Source organism: Aptenodytes patagonicus, chromosome 10 (genome assembly GCF_965638725.1).
Source record: "Aptenodytes patagonicus chromosome 10, bAptPat1.pri.cur, whole genome shotgun sequence".
NCBI classification, from domain to species: domain Eukaryota; kingdom Metazoa; phylum Chordata; class Aves; order Sphenisciformes; family Spheniscidae; genus Aptenodytes; species Aptenodytes patagonicus.
This window is the reverse complement of record NC_134958.1, coordinates 19,696,821-19,723,100: the sequence shown is the minus strand read 5'-3', so window position 1 is coordinate 19,723,100 and position 26,280 is coordinate 19,696,821. Positions and strand designations below refer to the sequence as shown.

Genomic DNA, 26,280 nt, shown 5'->3' with positions numbered 1-26,280 from the left:
AAAATGATATAGCTGACTGAGATGTGGTACTCTGTAGTTCTTGGTTCTTTCCTGTATGAAGATTTTTAGAAGCCAAAAGGAAATTTTCAGCTTGAATTGAAGTCCTAAGTCTAGTATTAGTTTTGGCCCAACTTAGGGGGTTCCAAGAATGCTTGAGCTAGAATAATTAAGTAAAGGAAGATCCTCAAAACAGCTCAGGATTTCAGTCGACTTTAATTAAATGATATGTCTCTGTTTGCAGCAAGAGAAATAAATAGCTGTTGTTTTTCTGTTTTTGTAGATCACAGATCCGCAGTGTCCGATTTCCTTGGGAATGACATTGGGCGAGCTTAGTTTACTGGTAACGTGTGTGTTGCATGCATGTTCTTATGTTTTCGATTTACTTGTCTTTGGAGTAGCAGAAAGGAAAAGTAACGTATTAAGACGATATAATGATAGTATGCATACAGCTGGAAGCGAAGACAATCTTTTATTCATGCAACTAGTACTTGAAGTTTGTGCAAGTAGAAGGGAAGACAATTGAGGAACATCACACTTTCCGAGAGCTTTGTTCTTATGATCCGAGTGATCTTTAAAACTGAATATGTTTAGTTTCATAGGGCAGGTTATTTCCAGGCCTAATTAGGGCAAACATTACATCATGATGATAAAGAATGTGGTATTTTGCCAGGCCTTTTGAGAAACGGGGGGAGGAAATTTCAGCTAACCCCTGTTTTCCTTAGATGTTAAGGATGTTATGGGTAGGATAAGGAGTTGAAAATAAAAATAAACTGACAAATTTTATATTGGATTTTGACTTGTGTGAATGCAGTCTAGAGAAACCGGCTTCTGTAATCAGGTAGCACCAAAATGATGCATTCTGTGCTTGAAAGTATAGGATAAAACTGCAAATGTGTTAAATAAGATGCACAGAATGATTTTTATCGCTTTGAACTTTTAGACAACAAATGAGAACTGGACACCTTCTATTCTGAATGAAGCTGCAAAAATAATATACAAGGTAATGTGTGTGTCTGGTTTTTTTTCTCCCTATACAAGTGAAGAGGGCAACTGATCTTGGAGAGAAATAATCTGGCGTTCTAAATAAAAATTAGAAAAATATTTTACCTTGCAAATTCTTCTGTTTTCCTTAATTTTGCTGTGTGTTCAAACAGAAGTAGAGCACAAATAACTGGCTTTATGTAAGGCATAGCTTTCAACTCCATGGTTTAAATGATTTGCCTTAAATGCAAACAGCGATCCCCTCATTAAATGCGTTATCCAGCAAGTCTGCGTGGTAACTATGATTTCAAATAGGTTGTCAAATTGCCATTTCCTACTCTAGTTTGTATGCCTAACGTAATTGGGATTCTGGTAGCTAAGCAGTCTCTCTGTTCTGCCTGCCCTCCAACCCCATGCTGAAAGGAGTATGCAAAGATCTAAGAAATTATAGGAATGATTATAGGAAGGGTTTAATAGTCCTGGCTTCTTTATTAGGCCAAATGTTGGTTTTGTGCACCCTCGCCCCTGCAATCCAGAGTCGCATTTAACTTGTGCATGAACTTGTGTGCTTTAAGAACTTGCTTTTTAGCAATTCAATTTTCACTTCAAAAATAGTATTATAAGATTAAATACATCTCAATGCTAATAGTGGATTTGCTGTCTAGTCTGCTTTCATTTGTTTTCTGTTACCACAAATGGAAAGCTAAGTTCATAGAATGGGTTGAATACTGACTATGGAATCTGTTGAATGTTTTCTTTCCTGCACAGCTTTTGTGCCTGGACAGCCTCAGTGCTTATTGGAACATACACAGCAAAATGTATTATCATGGCTCCCGTGAACAAATACTGGTAATGTAGAAGAAAATGCGTACTATATTCTATAGCTGTTGTAGTATTCAAAACTACACCATACTAATTTCCACCCCACTCCTCACACTTATGGCCAACTGTATTCTGATACCAGGGTCATATGTTAATCCATTGCACCATTGATAGCTAGTATTTTTTTTTGTGACCTTCGTGTTATCAACCCCTATAGGTTTTAGAAATGGTCAGAAACTGCGTCTGTAAAATCAAGTTCTATTGGCATATTCATCTTGACTTCATGCTGTTTACCCAGTACTCTTTACTGAATATCTGGGCTATATGAGCTATTGCATAGCCACTGTAATGAAAAAGGCAATATTGAGATAGTAAACGAGCATAGAATTAATAAAAATTCAGAAGATTAGATCTTTATCGGAACAGGAACTTACATCCATGTTATCAAGATTACCTAAGCTGCATGGCTGACATTAACCAATAGAGTGAAGCCAGATAGAAGAACAAGATGTTAAAACAAAAAAGGGTTTTTTGCTTTTTAATAAACCAAAGCTTAGGTAGGTAGGTATCCATTTGTCAGACCTAAATAAAGAAACAAAAAATTGCAGAGGGGCTAATGTAGTAGTTCTTTAAGATAGCAACCCTTATTACGGGAAGTAGCTTTGTTGAAGAGCTTTAATAGAATAAATTACATGGATGGGTGAATGAGTATGCAATGCTTGATAGACAGAAGAGGGTCACAGCTTTAAATGTGGAATGAGCAGTAGGGCTGAATAATGAAGACTTTTGAAAATGAGGTTGGGTGGAACATAATTAAGATAGACTGTATGGAAAAGATGATGCTGGAAATACTTTTTTCCAACTTGATGAAGCTAACTCAGGTGGTGTAGAGACTAGAGAAATTGATGATGGTGCTCCAGTGCAGAAGATGAGAGGCAGCATGAGGGCAGTGAGGGTAAATCAAGACAGAACGAGAGGCAGATATCTTAAAATGGTAATTACAGGGAAAGGATAAAATCAAATTTGGGGGGGGGGGGCGCTTCCTGGAGGCTATGTCTAGTTTTTTCTGATTCATTCATGTTTTGAGTTGCTGTTAGCTAGATGAGCAGTGGAATACTGCAACTTGTAATATTCTAAGTGTGTGAAGTACTTGTTTTGCTTTCATTTCATTGCTGTGTTATCCTCTAAGTCCTACTTTCCCAGAAGAGGAACTGGGAACTTTGGCAGTATGAATAGGGCAGTTATATAGACATAAATTGTGGCTAAGGGCACACATCCTGTTCCTGTACAACAGCTGAGGACTTCTGAGTTGTAAAAACATCATTACTATTAAGAAGTTTATTTCAGATGGCCACTTCATTCATGTGGTTAAAAGAGCTCATCTTTAGGTAATGAGAAACAGTTAGTTGTTCTACTCAGCTTTTGGGTAGTACATTACTTTCAGAACCTAAGATACTCTGAACTTTAGAACGTATTATGAAAACAAGTCACTTTGCTTGGAATAGCAGACATATGATTACCGTTGTTAGTTTGAATTTCATTTCATTTTACTGTGGAGAAGATCATGTGTGCAGTGTATGCTGTCTGTATATCTGCGTTCCGTTTCTGGTGTGAATAGGTGCGCTCTGTGCAAAAATGGTGCAGTTTTTGACCCATTATGTTTATAAAGGTTATACAGGTGTTCTGTGTGTCCTTGTACAATACTACTTGTTTCCTTTTTTTCTTTTGTGCTCATCTTTTACAGGTATCTTTATTTTTGTTTTATTCTCTCCTTAACAAAATATACGCTTAACTTGGTGAGCTTGGTACTAGCATGGAAGGTTGAATCAAAACTGTGAAGTGTTTAAAACCAGCCAGTCGTTTAACGTTCTTTGAATCTGGTCTGTTACGTGGAACTTGAGACCTAAGTCCTTTTATTTTTGTTCTGGTTCCCCTTGTAGGGTACTGTTTATTGTCTCAAAATCGGGGTGTAAATTCATTGTATGTAGAAGATACTATGAATATGTTGATTTCTTTTCCTGTCTACAGTCTCTTGCTTTGTTCTTTAAAGAGCTGAATTTCCTCAGAGCACTTCCACTTCTGCCTTTTTAGTTTAGCAGAAATGCTTATGTATTTTTAATAATAGCCAAGTTACTTTAGCTATGGGAGTCTTCAGAATTACCTGTCTGTGGATATTTTCTCTGTTGTATCTCAGTCTGAAGTGAAATGTAAATGCAAACCAATACACAGTTTGAATTGACAGCAGCAAAAGTCTTAGTGCTTCAAATGTGTTATTCTGGCACCGTCAGAAAGATCCTTTGTGAATCAGTCCTTGACATGCTTGTGGACAGATGGCTTTGTGGGCTTACCTGACACTGTCTGGCAGCTTAGATCTCAGTCCTTTTCAAGGAGACTTCAACTTGCTATTGACTAAGCTGCAAGTGAAGATGCTGGTGTGGTTTTGTTGAACTAAAGTTTTATGTATCAGGAAGTACCACTTTCTATTCCATCAACAAGGAAGTTATTAACAGGTTCTTTCTGAAAGAATTGGGAGTTTTGCTCACCATGACTGGAAAGTGGAGTTGCTTGTTTCCAAAACCTGTGGCATGTCCTGTGTGTAAACTGTTCTTTGAGTGCTGAGGCAGAGCAATTCCAGTGTGCAAATAGTATCCAGTATTCTTACCACCTATTAACTTGAAGCATCTCACCACTTGCAGTTTTTCCAGTTCTTGAAATCCTTAGCAATTTTGGTGCTGTATACTGGTATCACTGCATACTGGCATCATCTCCATTATTTGGATTTTTTGCATCTTTTGACTGTTTGATTACTTCTGTTAGTTTAAATTTGTCAATTGTGATTAGTCGTCTTTGTGTCCTTGTGCCTAAAAGGGGAAGAGAGGGAGAGCAGGAATAAGCTCAAAACATATCTGAGAAGATTTGAAGAAGCACAGGGGAAGAATGGAATTCATCATGGGCATAAGATTACTTGTGTAAATCTTCTCTCCTACTTGTTAAGTCCTCTCTGCTTCAGAATTTTAAAACCAGTACAGGAACTGAACAAATAGCAAATAACATGTCTTTTTTTAGTAACATTATGTGTATTAAATACCTGAATACGTTTTATATGTAATTTTTAGTGTAGCTTGTTTCCTGGAAAGCTAGATCTTCCATCCAGACAGGCTGTTTTGGTCTTAATTTTAAGCAGCATTATCAGGAAATCAGATTTATCGTAGTAGCTAATTGGTCTATGTTGTAGTAAGAATAAACTGTGTAATCTGTAGCAATCTGTTACTTTCGTACAATAGTCTTTGTATTTAAATAACATGAGTGTATGGCTGGTTGTGAGATTAGCTGTTTTATACTTAATCTCATTGAAATTTAGCTTTTATTAATATAGATCAGCAGACAGGAAATAAGTTGAAATACAAATATTTTTAATGAGAAAGTGTACCTTTTATAAAATACAAAACAGTTTTTAAATAAGGAACTGGGAAAAGGATTAGGTTGAAAAAATTTGTAGTTACAAAATATTTTCCTTGTAAAAACAACTCTTAATATTCATAGCCTTTATAAAATACACTGGGAACAAGCACTTCATCTGCTTTCATGTAATAGCTAATATGTACATCTTCCTAAAAGCAGGTCTCCTGCCTTAACTGATTGTGCCGTTGCAATTCTGAAACTAGATAAAATGTTTGGGCACGGATCTAGCGTTCTCAATAAATTGCCGAAGAACTACAGCATCAGACAGACCTCATTTTGAATTAAGACTCGGTTCTAGCATGATATTTCTCAGGCCTTTTGGGCTGTTCTGTTATTTCCCTAACTTCTTTCTGTCTTTAATTCCTCTCATACCTGCAGAATACCAGAAGGCTCAAGTTGCCTCCTTATGTGCTAAAGATGAGGAAGGATAGAATGTGAATAAATGGTACCTTCAAGTAGTTTAAAAACAAATGCTTGATCTATGATGCTGCATGTTTGAAGGTACACGTGAGCTGTATGTTTCAAAATTAACACACATTAGTTGTTATTGCAAGATTTAGACAGAAGTTGAATAAAAACTGTACTAGCCTTCCACTTGATGAGAGAAACTTAAAATTCTTTTTAATCTGGTGTATTTAAACCCTTCACTCTTAAGTGCTTGTGCTATATTAGCTTTCCCATTTAGGGCAAGGAGGCCCTTGCAAAATACATGTGAACTTAAGTTGGTCTACTCAAAGCTTAGAGAACTGTAAACAAGTAATGCTCTTCAGAAATTGCTAGACAGTATCATATTCCTTTACAGGATCAGCTGAAAAGAGGAATTCCATCTAGTGGTAACCAGCCTCAAGACTACCAGTACAGTAAGTAAGCTAGGAATGAGTGAATATAAACTGTTCTGAGCATGTTAGTATACAACAGCCTGACCTGGTCATGCAGGCATGCCCATACTAACTTTATTTTACAAAAACCTAAACATAATAGAACATATTAGAGCTTGTATGCTTTTTGACTACTGCTGGGCTATCTTAATTTTTGGCAAGAATTGCATCCTGATTCTGTGGATCTTGAGCATACACATTATCAGTACAAAGTGGTTGATGTTTCAGGCAGTGGAAATAAGTGCTTTAAGATCGCTTCCCATACTTTAATTGTAAACATAAAATTAATCTCAATTTTTTTTATCTTTTAAGTTTTTAGACCAGTATCAGCCTCTGCAAGACTGTATATCAACCCATATGCAGAAGTAGAACTAAAAACTCCCAAGCTTGATTGTAATGTAGAAGTACAGAGAATTGTCATTGAATTCACTAAGCCACAGGTAAGTTGGCTTGGTATCCGTTATCACCTATTTCAGAGTTTGTGATGAACTGTAGGATTTTTTTGTTGGAAAACATTCTTCTTTGGGAATTTTCTGCTTATATGCAAGTAGACTGTCTAAACTGTTTAGCAGTAACTGTGGAAAAAGTGTAGGATCACTTTCCCTTTGCATAACAGTCACTTCCTGGTGCTAGATCCTGATACTCTGACCCTGTTATCTGGGGACCATCAGATCTGTATTCAGCCCTTCCAATAGCATTCCTTTCACATAGAGAATGGAGTCATTCTTATGAGCAGCCCTTATCTTAAAAAACTATAAGCCAACATTATAACTGCAGAGATGCCAAGATAGAAGCAAGGGTGGGAATGAATGGAGTATAGTGGCTTTGGCAAGAAAGCCTGCTAAGTATCAAGGAACTCATTTAGATAGCTCCCTGGCAATGTTAGTGTTTTCCTTTAGTAAGTGATAATTTAGTTAGTTTGCTAGATAGCTTTTTAGCTCTTATTGATGTCAGAGTGTAATCTGAGTTCAGAACAGTACCAATAAGGTTAACTAACGCAAAGGCAGTTCTGAAATTGGGGAAACCGTGTATTGACAAATGAAGAGAATATGATTGGTTTGAGAAAACCTAAGACTTTGTGCTGAGCAGGCTAGCAGAAATACAAATTATTTTTGTTCTTCAAGGAAGCCGGAAGTTTGTACCGTGGTGTCCTTTGAGAGCAATGGGTATAGTTGGTCCACTTTTACATACTAATGAAAATGCATAGGCTTAAATTTCTGTATAGGTTGCGGAATACTGAAGACCATGGTATACTTTAAGTACTGCATGCAACAAAATCTGAATTTCTGCTAAGAAACTTGGTTTTCTGTGTTTAGTACCTCAGCATGATAGACCTTCTGGAGTCCCTAGATTACATGGTTCGCAATGCGCCATACAGAAGATTTAGGCCAAATGTCTCTCTCCATAAAAATGCCAGACAATGGTAAGCTGTATGTACGTTCATGCATTCTTTGGGAGATGCTGGAGTCCTCTCCAGTCTTTTCATTCTCCTTTGTGATTAAATGTAGTTTTAAAAGTAGATTGCATATATCATTATGACTTTCACAGAACTTTGCTTAGCCAAGTAGAAAAGGCTTGCAGAAGAGAACATGTGAAAGAATCAAGTGATGAAAACCTGACTTGCAAAGCTAACCCTGGTCCCCAAAATCTCTGAACAAAATGCCGATGTTCTCTTTAGAGGTTAGAATATAATTCTAGAAAGACTAACGAAAAAAATTAGCAAATGTATTATAAGGGAAACATGTATGGCAACTGTAATTTTTAAAGTTTTGAGCTGATACACATTTTTGTGGATTTTTTTTAAGTACTAACTGATGCTGATTATCAAAGTGCTTAAGTGTACTTAGTTCTGTTACAGACCAAATTTGCAAACATGCAGAAGTCAATAGAGAATGCAGATTTATAGTTCTTCAGGCATTAAATATAAGCACTCAGTCTATTTTTCAAAAGGGATGTTGAAACCATTTAAAATTTTTATAAACAAAGTTACTCAAATGACAAGTGGTAAGTGAAGTGTTCGCATATTAATAAACTACCTCTGCAACTTTTAAGTTGTAATGCACAAATGAAATGGGAAGTTGCTTACAAGTGTGGAATTGTTGTAGGTGGAAATATGCAGGTAACAGTGTTCTTGAAGTTCACATCAAAAGACATACTCGAATGTGGTCATGGAGTAACATAAAACAACATAGGCAGCTTCTGAAGAGTTACAAAAATATGTACAAGAACAAGCTGACACAGAGTAAACTGTCAGAAGAAACACAGAGGCAAATTCAGGTATGTGTGTTTTCTCTTTGGAGAAAGTATGTCTTGGTCCCTTTATTAAATAATTCTTTAAATATACATGACAGTAATCAAGGTTGTCGGTTTTACAAGAGCACAAGAGTTCTGTGGAAATACCATTTTAATCTGAAGTTCAGTGTAACCTGTTGTGGAAAGAAAGAAAATACTAGTAAAATGCCATTTAAATAAACCCTTTTCAGTTGTGGATTAATGAACTTGGATGCATTTAAGGAAGTGCAAGATTAATCTATTTAAAAAAAAAAAAAATTAGACTGCCTAACATAAGGTTTCATGTTCTAGTGAACTTCTGGGGGAGGTATACCCTTGAAAGAAAGGAGCAGGTCTAGAAAGAAATTGGAGTGTAAATACGAAGCACCTGGTAGAGAATTTGTAGTGGTGAGCCTTTCCTAAATGTGTTTTAGAGGCAAATGATTTCATCATATATTTTTACAGGACCTAGAAAGAAAGCTTGATGTCTTCAATATAATCTTAGCAAGACAACAAGCACAAGTTGAGGTAAGAAATAATTTTTGTTCTATAGTATTGTAACACTTTGAATTGGATGGTTTTGTCATGATAGTATCTTGAAAAAATTTGTGCTGATGAGTATGATAGGATAGGGAGGTGGGAAGGCAAGTTTCCTATCCTTTCAGGACAAGAATAAATCAATTTCCAAACTGGAAGCCAGTTCCAAAAACCTACCAGTTTTGGTAGGTTTGGGTGTGCACAGTGTTACTGCTACCCACTTTGTACCATTCAGGCAATTGTCTAAGGGTGATGATTTAATGATTCTTTTCTTCCTTTGACTTCTGTTATTTCAACACTGGCTCTGCAGCTGTTCAAGATCAAGCATGTACAGCTGTTCCCATCCTACCTACACCTTTAGATACTCTCTTTTTAGGGGACAGCCAATCTAATTAAAAGACAACTCTGAGAGAATTGTTAAAAGGTAGATGAAGTCTCAAGCTGCATTTGATTTTGGAAATCATTTGTGACACTTAACAAGGAGTGGCATGTTGTAACATTATGAGAAGTGTTGTATCTGCAGTTAAGATCAAAAACACCTAGCACACTGAGGGCAAGCTCAGAATAGTTGTCCTGAGAAGCACGCTACTGGTAGCTATTCTCCTAACATGAAAATTAACCTCTGTAGTTGCATCATGTAATTACTGTTCATGCCAATGTAGCCTCAGTGTTTGTCTACACATCCAGAATGTATGTAAAATGAAGATGGAAAAATAATAATGAAGTTTCTTATTTTTGAGGTGTTTGTGATCAGACCTTGATTTTTAAAATGCAAGGTGAAAGCCTAAGTACAAATTAAAAGTTCTAAATACGTGTAATGGTACAGGATCAGTCTTCAGGTTTGTTACTACTAGGTTTGAGGAATGTAATTGCTTCTTGTATCTTCTTAAATACTGTCTTCTCATGTGGTTCCTGCCTTTTTGTAGTCTAAATGCTAGTGAAATGTGTAGAAAAAGGCTGTCCAAAGTAAAAATAACACATGCTTGTTTGCACACACATGCGCGTGCGTGCACGTACACACACACATATGTCCCCCACCCCGATCTCTTTTTGCTTCTGTCTAGTGAGTCAAAGTGCTCTTAATCCCTTGTGGGGTGGTGTTGCTGTTCATCAGTTAAATGTCTGTTCAACATGCATACATACATGCATTATTTACAGAAAAACAAAATATATAGTAATTCTATTAATTATGTATTTTAATGTCTGGTTTGTAGACAATAAGGTCGGGACAAAAACTACTGAAGAAGAAAACCACAGAAGTAGAAAAAAAAGGCGGAGGATGGTTTGGTGGTTTCTGGGGTAAAAGAGAATCTAGAAAAAAAGAAGATCAAGAATCACCTGTTCCTGAAAGTAGGTGTAGACTGTAGCGCACTAATTTCTATAGAGACTTCAAGTTTTTGTATACACTAAGAAGAAAGTTATAGTATGTTTTGCTTCCTACTATGCAGAAGGAGGGAGTATGGCATAAACAGTGCAATGAAGTATTGATCCATTTTATAGTATTACTTACTGTTAATAATTATTGAGCTGGCAAATAAGGCATATTTCTGAAATGGCCATAAGCATTTCAGAATCGTGGTAAGGAAAAGAGTATCAAGCTTATAGCTGTAGTGTAATAGGTGATGATTGGAATACTGTATTCTGGTGATTTGCTGTCTGGACCAGAGATTTGTTCTAATAGTACTCCTCAAAGCTATTTTAATTGTTGGGAATTATGGGTACTCTTGTAATATAAATTATACTGATTTCTGTGCTACGTATGTAATGCCATATACAAAGACTGCTTCTGTGTAAATTATTTTACAATATGGAACTTAGTGCAATATGAAGAATCAAAAAAATGTGTCAGCAGAACTTAAGTACCATAGAAAACAAATGGGAGGAAAAATGCTTATTGTTACTAATTAAAGTGCAAATTTTTGTGGGTTTTTGGTTTTTAGCTATTGATGAACTAATGACACCAGAAGAGAAAGCTAAGCTTTTTACTGCTATAGGATATAGTGACAGCTCCCATCACCTTTCCTTACCAAAGCAGGTGAGCAACTTCTCACGGGGATGGTTTAAAAGAAAAAAACAAAAACAAACAACAAAAACCAACCAAACAAAAAACCTCTTTCTGATGCATGTTAGCCTTAAGCAGTAGAATGTGTGTCAGTGCAAGTCAAATCTATGTTGAATGTACAAAGAAGATTTTTTTTAAAAAAAAAAATTATTCAGAAAACACAAAGAATGGCTAATGTTTTCTTTGGTGTTCTTCTGCCTTGTGCACAGCCCTAATCTGGAGTGATTTAGAAGTAACAGAAACTGAATGATAGACGCCTGTTTGCAACTTGGAAGAGAATTAAAAAAGCTAACTGTAAATGAAAAAAGATTCCATGTTAGCTTTTTCATTGCATCTATTTCTTGCTACCTTTTGTGGTGAAAACTAAATTAGTCTGTATGGTCTTTCTGGTTTGATGGGGTTTTCTTGGTTTTTGGTTTTTTTTTTTTTAAATCCAAAGTCAGTTTGATTCTGATAATTGAATAGTTGTTGTTTATATAAAGGTGAACATTAGCATGTGATTATTTCCTGTTTGACCCAATGTTTATAACTTTCAGTGATGCTTTTATTAGAAGGATCATGTTACGTTTCTATTAAAATGTTTGTCCTAATGATTAATATTAGGAAATTTCAGTTGTAGTACTCTTTTTTTTTTTTTTTTTTTCCTACTACACAAAGGAAAGCATAAAATTAAAAAACATCTTTGTGACAGATATTTTTTGGCTTGTTAAGCAAAGGAATAAAAGATAGAACTTTACAGGTATAGTATTCTTGAGAGGGCTTGTAGGAAGAAAGCTAGAAAGTAGACAACTAAGAAAATGTGAAATGGTAAGGTTTCTCTCACTATACTTATTTTCTTTGGGCGCTATTACATTGTTGTTGTAAATCTTAACGTGACTGGTGGTTCTGCTTTAAGTTGCTCATCACTTACAGAAGCACTTTTTATGTTAAGACTATTTCCTTCAAGGAGGGTGTTGTCTTTTCTCCCAACAGGCCTCCCAACACTCCCAACTTTCCAACCTTGTATCTTTTTTGTTAAATTTAATTATAAGCTGACATGTGCCTCACACAGGGAAGTTCAGAATTGTTTGAGTGGCAACATGGAGGCCTGGGCGCTATTGTGTGAACTTGTGTTCCTGTCAAATCGAACAGAGCAGAGCAGCAGCAAGTGTCTCTTACCAACAAAGAAGAGACACAGCCCAAACAGGGCCCTGTACTGGTGCTTTTTTTTTTCCTTTGTGTTTCACGCTTTCCTTGCTTACCTGTGTAGAAAAACTTCCATTTTTTAATTCAGACAAATTAGGTGTAAAGGTGCTTTCATCTCTGTCAGTACCCTGAAGAAAGGTGCAGGCTTCAAGTTCAGATAGGAAGTATTATTTGATTCTTCTGAAGTTGCTGATTGACACAGTCATAAAATGGTACGTGTGTCAAGAAGCCAAAACCCTTTCTTGACAAAGTCAAGAGATGACATTCAGCAGCAAGAACAACACAGGCATATATGCAATGTCTTCTAAAATGTAGCTATTTGTTGGGATTATGATGATTTTGTTCATTGATCTTGCTAGATCTGCTAACAGAGTGTAGTTTAGCTACGCTTGCTTTCACAGTTTAAAGAAGCTTCCCTGAACCTTGAAAAGTGATACAGATCTGTGTGTAGTGATCTGCTCTGCATTTGTTGAAATACGCTGTTTTATGTTAAAGAAATGACTGATAAGGGTTGAAAAAAAGTAAAGACTCTCCCCTTCCTACTTAGGGATGTGTTTCTTACCTTTGTTGGCTGGAATATCTAACAAAATGTGGTATTTAAAGCTTTGTTGAAATTAGGAGTTCTGAAAAATTATTCATATCAAGATGACTAATTTCAATTTTCTCTGTCCTTCTCACTAGTATGTTGCCCATGTTGTGACACTGAAGCTGTTAAGCACTTCTCTTACACTTAAAGAAGACAAGAATGTGGCAGAAACTCTTAAAGTACAGATAATTGATCTGAGTACCAAAATATCACAGCGCCCAGGAGCACAAGCCATTAAGTAATTGGATTGGTATCTTCTTTTTGTAGAAACATCCTCTCCTTTCTCCCCCCCCAACTTTTTACATCTTCTCTTGGGTAGTGCATTATGTTGTATATTGACTTTTAAATTTATGGACATTCTGCAATTGCATTCTGTTGAAAAGTTATGGTCACGTAATTTGGTGAATAATGTAGAATGGAATGAAGAAAAGAATACTATTTGTTAGTCTTCATAAACAATAATACGCTTTTTCTTGAATCCAAATGTTGAAGTGCTGAATATTACTTTTGGGAAGTGATACCTAAGCAGTGTGAAATGGTCTGGCTAACACACTCCAGCCAAGCTACTGAATGTGTTGCTTACTTCCTACAGAAATGTAAAACTCCATCTGTGTGTTGTGGTTAGGGGATTAACCAGCATGTAGGAGACGGAGTCCTTCCTGTGTTTTAAGAGAGGGCACACCAGAAATATTGAACACAAATTACTGGATTATACAGTCAATGAATAAGATTTTCAGTGTCTGAAAAATGAGTCTGTACGCTTTTCATACTTTCATTTGCAGTTCCATCATCTTCTGACTTTATGCATAAGATCACCAGCTCAGCTGCTGACTCTTGAAATATTTTTGCTAAGAACTGTTTTGGGGAATATTAAAGGTGCAGCCTGAATGCTGCACAAAAATAAAAAGAGCTTTGAGAATATTTTACATAACGCATGCCATTTAGTTGGCAAGACTGAAACAGTAGAACAGATACTTTTGTTGGTTTTAAGTTTCTGGAAAAATGTAATTAGGTTATCTCAATGGAGCCGGGCTTGTGAGACTGATTATGCCCAAACTGTGTTGCCTCCCAAAGTCAGGGATTCCAATGGTGGAGACCCAGGACCCGAAAATCAGTTTTGTATCTAATAAGTATTTCTAAGGACAAATGAAGTTTGTGTGGTTTGGTGGTGTTCACACGGCTTTCTTTCAGAGGCATTTTTCTATTGACTGCACTTAACGCTACTGTCAGGGAAGCTGTCAGTAAAGCATACCAATTTGCACCAAAACAAGTCCGTAACTGATTTTGAAATCAATACATAATAGTTAACATGCCTACTCTTTTTCACATGTAGCATAAATATTCTGCCTTTCTTTTCTCTTGCAAGTGATTCTCTTAATAAACATGAGCTGAAAGTTATATTCAGTCCACCTTGCAGGTAACAGAAAGTAAAAAGAAACTATCACCCTTGTGTTGCTGTGAACAACTTGCCTATTTATTTTTCCAGTTTATTAATGTAACAATTTCTTAACCATGTGGTATGTTAGTCCTGTGAAGCTAGTTATGTTTGGCTTTATCAAAGGCTTTCTCATCATGCTTGTCTTTCCTAGATAGAACTGTGTTCTGTATTCTAATTAAGTATGTTTAACCATCATCTTTAGGGTTGAAGCAAAGCTTGAAAACTGGTACGTTACAGGCCTGAGACAAGAAAACATTGTACCATCTCTTGTGGCTTCCATAGGGGATAGCAAGTCTTCTCTACTTAAGATAGAGTTTAATGTTAACCCAGAGGATAGTACTGCTGACCAGAGCCTTACTATTGAATCACAGCCTGTGGAAATAAAATACGATGCAGTGAGTAGTAACCAAAACTCTTACCTCTTTTTCTGATTCTCCTTTCTCTGCTGTTATTCTCTTTGCTCTGTCAAGATCTATTTTGAGGTTTTACTCAGAGACTTCTGTGTATATTGATAATTCTTGTCTGTCTTTTTTTTGAAAAGAGAACAATAAATGCAATGGTGGAATTCTTTCAGACAAGTAAAGGAATGGATCTTGAAAGATTAACATCAGCCACATTAATGAAGCTGGAAGAAATCAAGGAAAGAACTGCTACAGGTAAGATAATAACAAATCTCACCTGAGGTGAACCCATGAATGTCTTAAAATGTTTCAATATGATTTTCTAAGCACTTTGCTTATGATTTGATTGCTGGCCAAATAGGATTGGTTTTTTTCCTTGAGTTTTTGAATTGGAGAGTTAGTGGATGTTTTGGGGGGAGGAGCACTGAGTCTAGTGAGAAATCAGTAGAATGTTACAAAAGAACGCATCTTGAGTAAAGACTTAATCTTTCAGATAGATAGCATCTCTTTACATGTTGATGGGCACAAATGTTTCACTTGTGAATAGCATTTCAATTTTAATGCCCCTTCCTTTTTATTTAAGGATTAGTTCATATTATTGAAATGCGGAAGGTCCTTGACTTGAAGATTAATCTGAAACCTTCCTACCTTGTGGTTCCACAGACGGGTTTCTACCATGAAAAATCAGATTTGCTGATTTTGGACTTTGGTACATTTCAGGTATGTAAATGCCCTCTCTTATAAGCTCAAAGGAAGAAAATATTCTTTTCTCTTAACATAGCTGTCATCTGAAACTATTTTGTTTTCAGAAGGCAAAGATGATCATCCATGTGAATGTGTTTTAACTTACTATATTTCTTTGCAAATAAATTTGGGTCAGCAATTTGATCAATGTTCAGAGCTGTTAAATTGTCTGACATACTTGTACTAGTTAATCTCCCCAGGAAACATTTTCATTTTGTAACCATGATTGTAATAGCTTATCATTTAATATCTTTCATTTCTTCAGCAAAACACATGAAGTTTTGTTTCCTTTTTTGTAAAATGATAGCCTTTTATTAATAAAAGAGAATATAATTTTTCTCTTGGAGGTTTAAAGTTGATTCCCTTGTTTCTATAAAATTAAAAGATTATAATAATTTAACTTGATTTTTAGCTGACTGATTAAACATTTATTGTAGTTGTACTGCAGCAGTAAACCTGTAAACTAATAAGAAAAATTGTTTTTGCATAACTTGAATTAAGTGGATTGATAGAAGTAACAAAAAAAATCTATTTATTCTTGATAAGTGAATTGTGAAATGAATTAAGATCTCTTCTCTATAGGAGTTCAAATGTCAGTCATGATTCATAGGAGTTTATCTTTTTCATCTTCACTAGAATTAATAGCACGTGTATGTAAGTTTTAGACTTAACTTTACCTTGTCCTTTATGTGTTTAGCTGAACAGCATAAATCAAGGCAGTAATCAAGCTTCTAGCTTTTCATCTTTAGAGGAGATTATGGACAAAGCTTATGACAAGTTTGATGTGCAAATAAAAAATGTGCAACTTCTTTTTGGAAGAACAGGTAACAAAACAACATAGTTGCTGTTTACTCAAATGATTGATGAAGGCTACCTACGTGTAATAAATAAATGTTTTTTAAAGAAAAAAGGCAAACCAAAACCAGTAGTTAACTAAAAGATAGATTATAACACTCAAGTCTGGTATTAAACTGTGAAAAAATTCATCAGTTTCTCTTCAAACAGCTGCTTGATTTTGTTTGGACTTGTGTATCACCTCTTTACTTTGATGCCAGCAAGCAACATAAATGCATAGAACTATTAAGTTTACTGTCGTATGCAGGAAAATACAGCTAAAATTGGCCTTAATGCTTCATTTGGACTTAAATTTGTGAAGTCAACAGAATGCTAGGTTACTGTTTTATATTTATCTATCCATGTATCTATTTTTTTTTAGGGTTCTATGTTCAGATACATCTTTCAGTGTAGAACTGGGCTTAAGGCTGCTGAGGCAATATAGTGTTAAGAACTACTGAAAATGGGTTCAAAAGCTCTTAAAATACTTTACCCAAATTGTTCTAGGTTTCCCTAGTTTGAGTGGGTTCTTTATCCTTTCCTAGTGATGCTATTTGATTACTTTAATGATACCTTAATTAAAGCAATTAGCAAGCAATGTTTTTTCATCTAAATTTACTGAACATTTGCAGGTGAAGACTGGAAGAAGGCTCGTTTTCAACATCCATCAACTTTGCATATATTACAGCCTATGGATATTCATGTACAGTTGGCAAAATCGATGGTGGAAAGAGATACCAGGATGGCAAAGTAATATATTAATGTTGAAAGGACTCCTTTCTAATTACTGTGTACTCACAGAAAACTGTATTTTCCCCAAAGGTTCAGTTACGCTTTATAATTTGAAGGTATTAACTTAAGAAATAGAATTAGCTTACTACTTTTTATGAAACCTTTTTTTGGCTAGTAGTTCCCTGGTCGCCTTCACTGGTTGCTAATTATACTGCTTAAACTGAGTCCAAGACCTGTTTTTAATGCAGAGTCACTAGCTTTACTGTGATGTGATCTTAATGTATGAGTATAGGTACTGGTAAGATTTAAACCAAGAATTGGTATGTGCTTTTTTGTCTTGGAGTTTAATCAAATTTTTTTTAAAAAAGGTTTAAAGTGTCAGGAGGACTTCCTTTGGTGCATGTCAGACTCTCTGACCAGAAAATCAAGGCAATTTTTGATCTGATTGATAGCATTCCATTGCCTCAGAAGTCATCTGTGTCGATTCCAAGCACAAAGGTAAGCTGACTATAACTAAGAAAACTGAAATAAAAAAATGACATCACTAAAGTGATCATTGTAAGTGTGAATTCCGGCTAATGGCTGTGGTCTTTTTCACTTGAAATAAGAGATCTGTTGCCAAGCTGAGTTAGGCAAAGCGTCTTCATTATGACTTACCATCAGAACATGCTGGGCTTATTCAAACAAGGCTAGCTTAGTCTTTGTCATTGTCCTGTGGCCTGCGGGTTTCAATATAAGTATTGGCAAAACTGATCTTTCTAAGTAGTATGGGGGAGACAAGGTGAAACATGCATCATCGGTAGAAAATATGACTGAACATACCAAGTTATACAAACTTCAAAATAGTGATTTTTCTTCTCTTTTTTCTTTTTTCCCTCTCTCTAGGTACCGGCTGTTCCCACAATTCCTGTTGTTAGTAAAGGGTTACTTAATACACCCCAGTTGTTAGCAGAAATAGTGTCAGGTAAGAAGCTACAGATATGCCTTTGTGAAAGTAGAAGTCCATAACTTAGGGAATGGCTAACATTTTCAGGCTGCTATTGATCTTAAAACATGTTATAAGGACAGTAGAGATGAGTATGATTGATCATCTCTAACTTCAAGTGCATAAGAAGATTCGATTAAGATGCTGATGATACCTCAGAATAATAAACCTGCTTTTTTTTAAAAAGCAAAAAACCCTTTTTTGGAATTAATTAATATTATGTATAAGCAACCTCTTCACATGTAAGTGAGCTATTAATAACAACTGTATTAGGTTGTCATTAGCGAACCAATTTAATTATTCAGGTATCATGAGACATCTTTTTAGCAGAGAGTATTGAGGAACCTGTTATTTCAGAATTGACTTAAATTTAAAAACGGATTTAGCCAAATAGTAATCTGCTGCTGCCGCCACTTCAGGACGTGTACTTTGGGGTGGGCACATAGAAAAGGTGAGTAACGTGTCTAAAGGATCATAGAATCATTAAGGTTGGAAGAGACCTCTAAGATCATCGAGTCCAACTGTCAACCCAACACCACCATGCCCACTAAACCATGTCCTTAAGTGCCACATCTACACGTCTTTTAAATACTTCCAGGGATGGGGACTCAACCACTTCCCTGGGCAGCCTCTTCCAATGTTTAACCACTCTTTCAGTAAAGAAATTTTTCCTCATGTCCAATCTAAACCTCCCCTGGCGCAACTTGAGGCCATTTCCTCTCATCCTATCGCTTGTTACTTGGGAGAAGAGACCGACACCCACCTCGCTACAACCTCCTTTCAGGTAGTTGTAGAGAGCGATGAGGTCTCCCCTGAGCCTCCTTTTCTCCAGGCTAAACAACCCCAGTTCCCTCAGCCGCTCCTCATCAGACTTGTTCTCCAGACCCCTCACCAGCCTCGTTGCCCTTCTCTGGACACGCTCCAGCACCTCAATGTCCTTCTTGTAGTGAGGGGCCCAAAACGGAGCACAGTGTTCGAGGTGCGGCCTCACCAGGGCCGAGTACAGGGGGACGATCACTTCCCTACTCCTGCTGGCCACACTATTTCTGATACAGGCCAGGATGCCATTGGCCTTCTTGGCCGCCTGGGCACGCTGCCGGCTCATGTTCAGCCGGCTGTCAACCAGCACCCCCAGGTCCTTTTCTGCCAGGCAAAGTGTACACAGGATGTGTACACTTGCATTAAGCAGCCAACGTGTGGTAAAAATGGACTGTTACAAACATCACATGTGTACTGTCCTGAGTGTTTTACATTAGCAAAGCTCTCCTTTCTCTGAAAATGCGGAACTAGAATGACCAACAGCGAATTGCTGTATTGACACTGGGGATTTGAGCATTTACTGCCATGGCTGTTCTGAAGAACAACTTCCCTATAGTGGAACCTGGGAAACTTGTTTCCTGGAGCTTACTTTATAACTAGTTTTCCTTATATGTGTGCTTGAACATCTGATGATACAGCTAAACTCTAGTGCTTTCCTTAATAGGGCTTTAATTTTCTTCACTTTTCATGCAATGGGTAAGAAAGCAGTATAGATCTAAAAAGTGTACTTTGTCAGATTAGGTTTAAACTGTCCATACAGTTTAAAATCCCATTGGAATGGGAAAGAGAGGGTGGGATATTTACCTGTGTTTCTGGAAAAAATTTACTAAGGAGGAAGTCACTTCTCTTCTGTAGACTCTGAAGAAGAATATTTTGATTTTGAGGAAAGTTCTGAACCAACTGACAGGTCACTAATTAAAGGAGAAGAAATAAGAAATAAGGAGTCTGCTAAAGAGGAACTGACAGATCTTCAGCTGAAGTTTGAAATTAAAGAGGTATGTCTCTGTAATTCTATTTTTACCTTCTACAGAAAGAATATTTAAAAAAAAAAAATCCAAAATTCTATTACCAGTGTTCTCCAGATTTAATGGATGCAAAAACATAGCCACCAAACAAAAAAATACACATGTATATACATACATATTTCTGTGTGTTATTTATATATGGTATGCGTATGAGTTATTTTATTAATATATGGTATGTATGTAAATAAAACACACATACATACTTCATCTGTGTGTATGTATTAAAAAAATCAGCAAAAAAGCCCTGTATTGGAGTATTTTTGCTGGAAAATAATAGTACCAAGTCATATTTTGGGGGTGGGGGTTAGGAAATTTGGACTGGAAGAACAAAGTAAATACCCAGGCAGGTCACTTGCAAAGAGCAAATCCCAAAATATTTCTGATATTTATATCTCTCACCATCAAACAATCACTTTTTTCTTCTATTTTTACACTTTAACTCTGTAATAAAAATAATACTTCCAGTAAAGCAGGCAAGGCTTTAATTTTGTACTTTTTTTTCATTGTTGGTTTGAATGGTGAGAATACCACATGTGAAAAGATGGTATAACTGTGTATTTCTTGCTCATCCAGGTTTTAGTAGAACTCACCAGGCAAAAGAAAACTGAGGAAACGGTACTTGTATTTGATGTAATGCATCTTGGGACAGAAGCTACTGTCAGAACCTATAATTTAGCAGCTGTATCTTATTTAAAGAAAATAAGCTTGGATTACTATGAAATTGGAGGTAATAAGCAGTGGAAGAGAAGTATACTAGTGGGTGTGTATATGTACAGCCGTTAGTCTGAAACTGTGGCTCTCCTGTGTCTTGTGCTCACTGAAATCCAAATGTTGTTCTAGTTTTCCAGTTAAAATACTTAGTATGCAACTGTCCATTGGCAGTGCTTGTCCCATCGGTACAGCTGATATGCTCCGGACTCCCACTGTAATGCTTATTAGATAAATAAATAGCTTAGTGCTCAGTCTTTGGATGGAGAAGGGGTACAGACTTGCTATTTTGGACTTAACAAAGAGAAACCAGTGATTCATATTTGGTGATACATTGTATTTTAACAAATGGTATTGAAAGTTAATCCCTATCTTCAAGGCATAAATTCTTTGGTTCTCTGAAAGAAGAGAAATTACCCTAATTCTTGTGTATTTCATGTGGTATGTTACAGGTAAAAAAGCACCCATTCATCTAATTAGTTCCTCAGATAAACCTGGCTTAGACCTTCTGAAGGTGGAATATATCAAGGTATACATAAAGCTTTTTAAATTTATTTTTAAAGCACTTTTATATGTTATAAAGTCTTAAACCTACTATTCAGAGCCAGTGGATTGTTTTGTGTCTTCTGAAGAGCACAGTGACTGGTTGGAATTAATATTAACCTTCATGTGAATCATTATTTTCAGGCTGACAGAAATGGGCCACACTTTCAGACAATTTTTGACAACACTGAACAGATGATTCAGGTGAGTGCTTGCAGATTTTATTGCTTATTTTCTTTTGGTTTACTTGCTTAGAAGGGAGAAATCAATAAGAAGTTTCTGGCTTTCCTGTTCCCGCCCCTGACTCTGGTCTTGCAGCAGGGAGATTTAAGGAGTTGAAATGTACTTGAAAGTTTTTATACAACTTATATTAAGAAACAGACTAACATACTGCTTTTATAACTATGATGAAAAACTTGCCTAGCTAACTCATGTGGATAAAATTCAAAATAACTTAAGAATGCATCTTCTCATGCATATGAGATCATGAGGTTCAAATGCCCAGTATGGGAAAATGTAGTGGGGTCTAGAATTCTTTCCCTTTCCTGTCAAATAATCTGTTTGTATTGTGAGCTCCATATAATAGGCACTCTGCTGGCTAAATTTACTAAGAAGTCTAAAGCCATTTATGAGTGATCTTTGTTTTGTTTTGTTTTTTGGCAGGGGGAGGGTGGAGTGGAGCATGTTCTAATTCTTCACTCTGAAATATGACTCAGGAGCTTTTTATGATACTGCGTTTTCCTCTCCATCACTTTTGTCATAGATTCTAGAATGAGAATTTTATCTCTTAAAAATTACTGCAATATGGGGAAATGTTTTTAGACAGCAAGTACCTAACTTCTTAAGTTCTGACTGTTGTACTAATGGTGTATTTTTGAGTCAGAGGTTTCAATCTAAGGAAAAACGGTGTCTTGAGGAATTCTGGAAATACACTACAAAGGGCTGTCAGTTTTCTGTGATAGGTACTTTCTTCCCTTTATAACTTTGTGGCATTATTTTGCCTGCCATTTTTTGGTGTGAAGACTGAAACATTTCACTTGCCACCTAATAGTTTTAGAGTATCTATACATTTCATCAGGGAAGTCTAGTTAATACTGGAATCTTTTTGCCAAGAAAAGGTTCCTGAAGCCACGGTGGAGGATGACAGTTTTACTACTCCAATGCTACTGAGGTGGATATACATACTGAGTTGACTGACTTTGCTCTATGGAATAGTGCTGATGTTAAGAGAACTCAACTTTCTCTACATCATCAAGGTGTTGCCTTGCAACTCTTCAATGGGACTTCTGTGTCTGGAAGAATTGCATTTGGGCTCTTTTTCCAATTTCAAGTCCATTCAAGTGGATAACTTTTATTAAACTACACGGCAAGCACTTTTTCACCTCTTGGACTCCTTTAGTGGATTTGTTGCAAGATACCTTTATGCTAAGTATCTACATGGCAGCCACCTGCCTCTTATCTGTTCATGTAGTACTGTCTTATTGCAGGAGCGTTCAAGAGCGAGTCTGTGTTTGACAGAGCATATTGCTTGAGAATACTGAATCCTTTAAGTTAGAATACCTTACTCCAGGTGTAGCTCTCTTAGTCATCTGTTGAAGTTTTCCACTTATTTAATGCAGTTCTCCACAATGAGTTTTTCACTCATTTAATGCTTCTAAATTAATTTTGTATCACTTTGCTTTTGTACTGAGGAGGTTATAGGTTAACAGTTACAGCTGTTGGGTTGTTGTTAGGTTTTCTTATTTTCTAAACTTACCACTTCTCTGCTTTACAGAAAGCTTTTTTCCTTTATGATCTGTTGCTGGTAACACATGCAGCTTTTCTGTTTCTGAGAAATTGTTAAATTCTATTGGGTGCTTTTGCACCTCAGTCCAACTCTTATACTTGTAAGTTATTTTTTTTGTCATATGGAGTCTCATGTTTTCAACAGGTAGCTTTTTCATCATTGAACCTTCTACTACATACAGAGGCCCTTATGTCTGCTGTCAGTTTTCTAACAGCTGTTAGTCCATCAGGCAATGAAAGTAGTGGAGGCACACCAACTAAAGACGAAAAGCAAGAAGATGACACTGGATTGAAGAAAGGTATAGTTGTGTTTGTCAAAATGATGGTTCTGAAAGGGTGTGTTGCATGCTGGCAAAACGATCAAATTCAGAGAAACCTGATTAGCTTTTGTAGTGTGGGGTGAAGATCAAAGCTCACGTGACTGGCTGGAGGACTAATTTCAAAAAAACAAGAAATGAAACCATGATTAAATTTGTGTCTTCTGGTGAGCTTTCTATCCTTGTGTTTCATTGCCATTTCACAAATAGACTTGAATTTGAGTAAATGAGATTTCTGTGAGCTTAGAGGACTCAAACAGCAGCATGATCTTAGTGTTCGTGGTAAAATAACAAGATAAGCAGTACTGTGATGACTATGCTATGTTACTAATCTAGGCAATTTAAGTATACTTTCAAAGAAGTAATTGAGTCCTTTGCTAGCCTAGTGAAAATCTTGCTGTTCCTGTAGCACTGAAACAAAAAATGAATTTATATCAAAATAGGCTCAGAGGGGAGCAGCTGCACTGTCTGTAATACTAAGTGCAAAATTCAAGCGTGAGGTGAGCTGGAAATGAGGTGTCTAGTGAAGAATGTTCAGAATCACTTATAATTTTAAGTGTCCTGGGTTTGAATCTGCAGGCTGAAAAAGAAGCTGCTGCTGTGTACAGTTTAACAAAGCCCATAAATATTTGAGCTCTTGGATTAACACTTTGCTACTCTTGGTTAGTGAAGGTGCAGACCATCAGTAAGGTCTGATGGCTTCTGGTCTTCCCCATAGATAGTTTTTACACTTGTGTGTGACTTCAGCTTACTCTCCCTAGCCTTAACACTTGCTCTCGTAAAACCTGGGTGTTGGCTGCCTGAAATAGGCTTCCAAGATTTGCCATTTCTTATGAGCTTGAAGTTTAAGAGACAACTTCCTACATTAGAATCTTGGAATAGGAAATAATTAGATAACCTGAAAAAAACACTACTGTGGACCTATTGAGTTATTGGCTTTAATGGTAAAAATAAGTATACTGTGCAGTTTATTTCCTCTTAACCCAGCAATTACCCTTCTTTTAAAAAAAGTAAAGTTGTTCCAATAGAGAGTCATCACTAGATGGGAGTAATATCAGACATAAAATGTCAGCATTTGCTTGTAATTCTTTACTCTTATCAGTAGAGTTGCTTTCAGAGGAAGGCTTGTTGCTCTAAGATGGGATGCTACAGACTTTAATCATGATAGTGGTGATGAAAGAAACTATAGGAAACAAAACTAAGTCATCTGAATGCCAAAAAAACCCCTAAACCAAAACAACCCTCAAATATTCTTAGGAGTTTAAGTGAAAATATGAATTACATGTACCTTAAATCCCCCCCCCCTCTCATTTCTAGTGGCTAGACCTTCCAAAGATAAGGATGTCTTTGACTTCAAGCTTTTTGCCAAGCTGGATGCCTTCTGTTTAAATATTTGCGATGAAAAAAAGAACATTGCAGAGATCAAGATACAAGGTATTAAATTCTTTGTTAGTAGTAACTGATCTAGTAGTTTAGTTTCAAAGCAACTGCTAATAATTGGACTAAAAGATATTTAAGGTGTAAACCTTCAGCATCTGACTTTTTTTTTGTTATCTGTACAAACATGGCTTGTGGTATTGTTTTCAAAGTTGGTCTTCTAGTCTGTCATAATGCTTTGACCTCCAGCTAGAAAAGCATGATATATTATTCTTCAGGTAATTAGGTTCATGTTTTCAAGGAGTTTGGTTATGGGTTGCTTTTCATGTTGTACTAAGCTTTGGGTATTTTACTGCTATACCTGATTTATTTAGGATTAAAAAAACCTTAAAACTGTTTTGGTTTTGAACTCTTAGGGTTTGTTTGGGTTTCTTGTTTTGGTTTTGTTTTCTTGATTCTTTTTTACCCCTCAGAGGGGCTATCAATAATTCTGGTGAGGGGTGAGGGGGAAGTTTCACTTCCAAGTTTGGCTATAGCTGTCATCCTAACAGCTGCCAAAACTCTTTCTTAGTATGAATATTTAAGAATGTGTGATATACATGAATATGTAATACAGTTCATAAAAAGTCTCTTGCTTGTGCCCATCTCTAAATCATATGATGTATTCACACAAGATTTTGTATGCAGAAGTGTTGTATTCAAATATGGTATAGTAACATCTTTTTTGATAGACAGTCTCAGTAAACTAACTCAGTAGCTTGGTTATTAAAAGATGGATTATTGTTTGAGTATTTTTCTATGAATAGTAGCTCATTTCTTTCCAGAGATGATTAATAGAGACAGTGTCTGTGTTAGACATTTTTCTATTTTGTTTTATTTAAAGCTGTAATATGGTCACATTCTCAAAGCTTAATAACAGACAGCATAGTGTATGGACTTGGGTTTGAACTCTACACAATATACTTCTCTTCTGTGTCTGACTGACAAAATGCAAAAAGTCTCTATTTCCAGAACTTAAAATACTTTTTTTATCTTGGAGAAGTTACGGTAGTTGGGGAATTACTTCTAATTATTCTGATTTGGATACAGGGAGACTGAAATGCTGTGGATTGAATAGAGCGCTTTTATTTACAGTCCCTTCAGCAAGGGATGTGGTAACTTATTTCGTTTGGAAATAGAGGAGAGAATCAAGTGTGGTTTTTGTGGTTTTTTTTTTTTTTTTTTTAAATCTTTGTGAAATTTAGCAAAGTATTAACAAAACAATTGTTTGTTGCAATATATAATTTCTGTAACTTTTCTCACCTTCCCTACTGGTGTTGTGTGTCTCCACCCTGAAAATGCTACTTCTGTTATGCAATACTGCTGTTTCTCTCTTTATACTTTACAGGTCTTGACTCATCTCTTCTCCTGCAGCCAAGTCACACTTTATTCTTTGCCCGACTTAAAGACGTAGTTGTCACAGATGTTGATTCAAGGACCCTTCATAAAAAAGTACTCAACTACAAGATTTTAAGTTTTACTTGATTCTTGGTTAGTTTTGTGTGTATAAAAGTGAAATGTAATACATATTCTTATTCCACTCTTTGAAAAACAGTTGATTTGCCATGAATACCTCTTTTCAAATATGATAAATGGTAAAGCATAGGTTTTATAGTAGAAGAATGGATGTCCATAAAGATTGAAGAAAAAAAATCTCACTTGTACATCTGATAGGCTAATGATATATTTAATTCTTTGTGTTAAGTACCTTTTTAGAAGCTGCTGATGGCTGGTAGGTACTGTTTCTCT

General features: G+C 36.1%; 1 protein-coding gene across 3 annotated transcripts in view; it reads left to right on the top strand.

Moving 5' to 3' along the window:
• The window catches only part of VPS13C (vacuolar protein sorting 13 homolog C), a 100,390-nt gene that overhangs the window by 15,610 nt on the left and 58,500 nt on the right, over window positions 1-26,280 (top strand). For all 3 annotated transcript variants that reach the window (XM_076348377.1, XM_076348376.1, XM_076348378.1), the window contains 25 exons: window positions 281-340; window positions 941-1,000; window positions 1,750-1,830; window positions 6,068-6,125; window positions 6,456-6,583; window positions 7,460-7,566; window positions 8,249-8,420; window positions 8,880-8,942; window positions 10,166-10,301; window positions 10,892-10,986; window positions 12,880-13,022; window positions 14,425-14,617; window positions 14,764-14,878; window positions 15,207-15,343; window positions 16,065-16,191; window positions 16,834-16,951; window positions 17,302-17,431; window positions 17,819-17,897; window positions 19,593-19,732; window positions 20,336-20,489; window positions 20,923-20,999; window positions 21,158-21,217; window positions 22,944-23,097; window positions 24,433-24,549; window positions 25,880-25,983. In XM_076348377.1, the coding sequence (XP_076204492.1) occupies window positions 281-340; window positions 941-1,000; window positions 1,750-1,830; window positions 6,068-6,125; window positions 6,456-6,583; window positions 7,460-7,566; window positions 8,249-8,420; window positions 8,880-8,942; window positions 10,166-10,301; window positions 10,892-10,986; window positions 12,880-13,022; window positions 14,425-14,617; window positions 14,764-14,878; window positions 15,207-15,343; window positions 16,065-16,191; window positions 16,834-16,951; window positions 17,302-17,431; window positions 17,819-17,897; window positions 19,593-19,732; window positions 20,336-20,489; window positions 20,923-20,999; window positions 21,158-21,217; window positions 22,944-23,097; window positions 24,433-24,549; window positions 25,880-25,983 (2,808 nt within the window). The remainder of the gene's footprint in view (window positions 1-280; window positions 341-940; window positions 1,001-1,749; window positions 1,831-6,067; window positions 6,126-6,455; window positions 6,584-7,459; window positions 7,567-8,248; window positions 8,421-8,879; window positions 8,943-10,165; window positions 10,302-10,891; window positions 10,987-12,879; window positions 13,023-14,424; window positions 14,618-14,763; window positions 14,879-15,206; window positions 15,344-16,064; window positions 16,192-16,833; window positions 16,952-17,301; window positions 17,432-17,818; window positions 17,898-19,592; window positions 19,733-20,335; window positions 20,490-20,922; window positions 21,000-21,157; window positions 21,218-22,943; window positions 23,098-24,432; window positions 24,550-25,879; window positions 25,984-26,280) is intronic.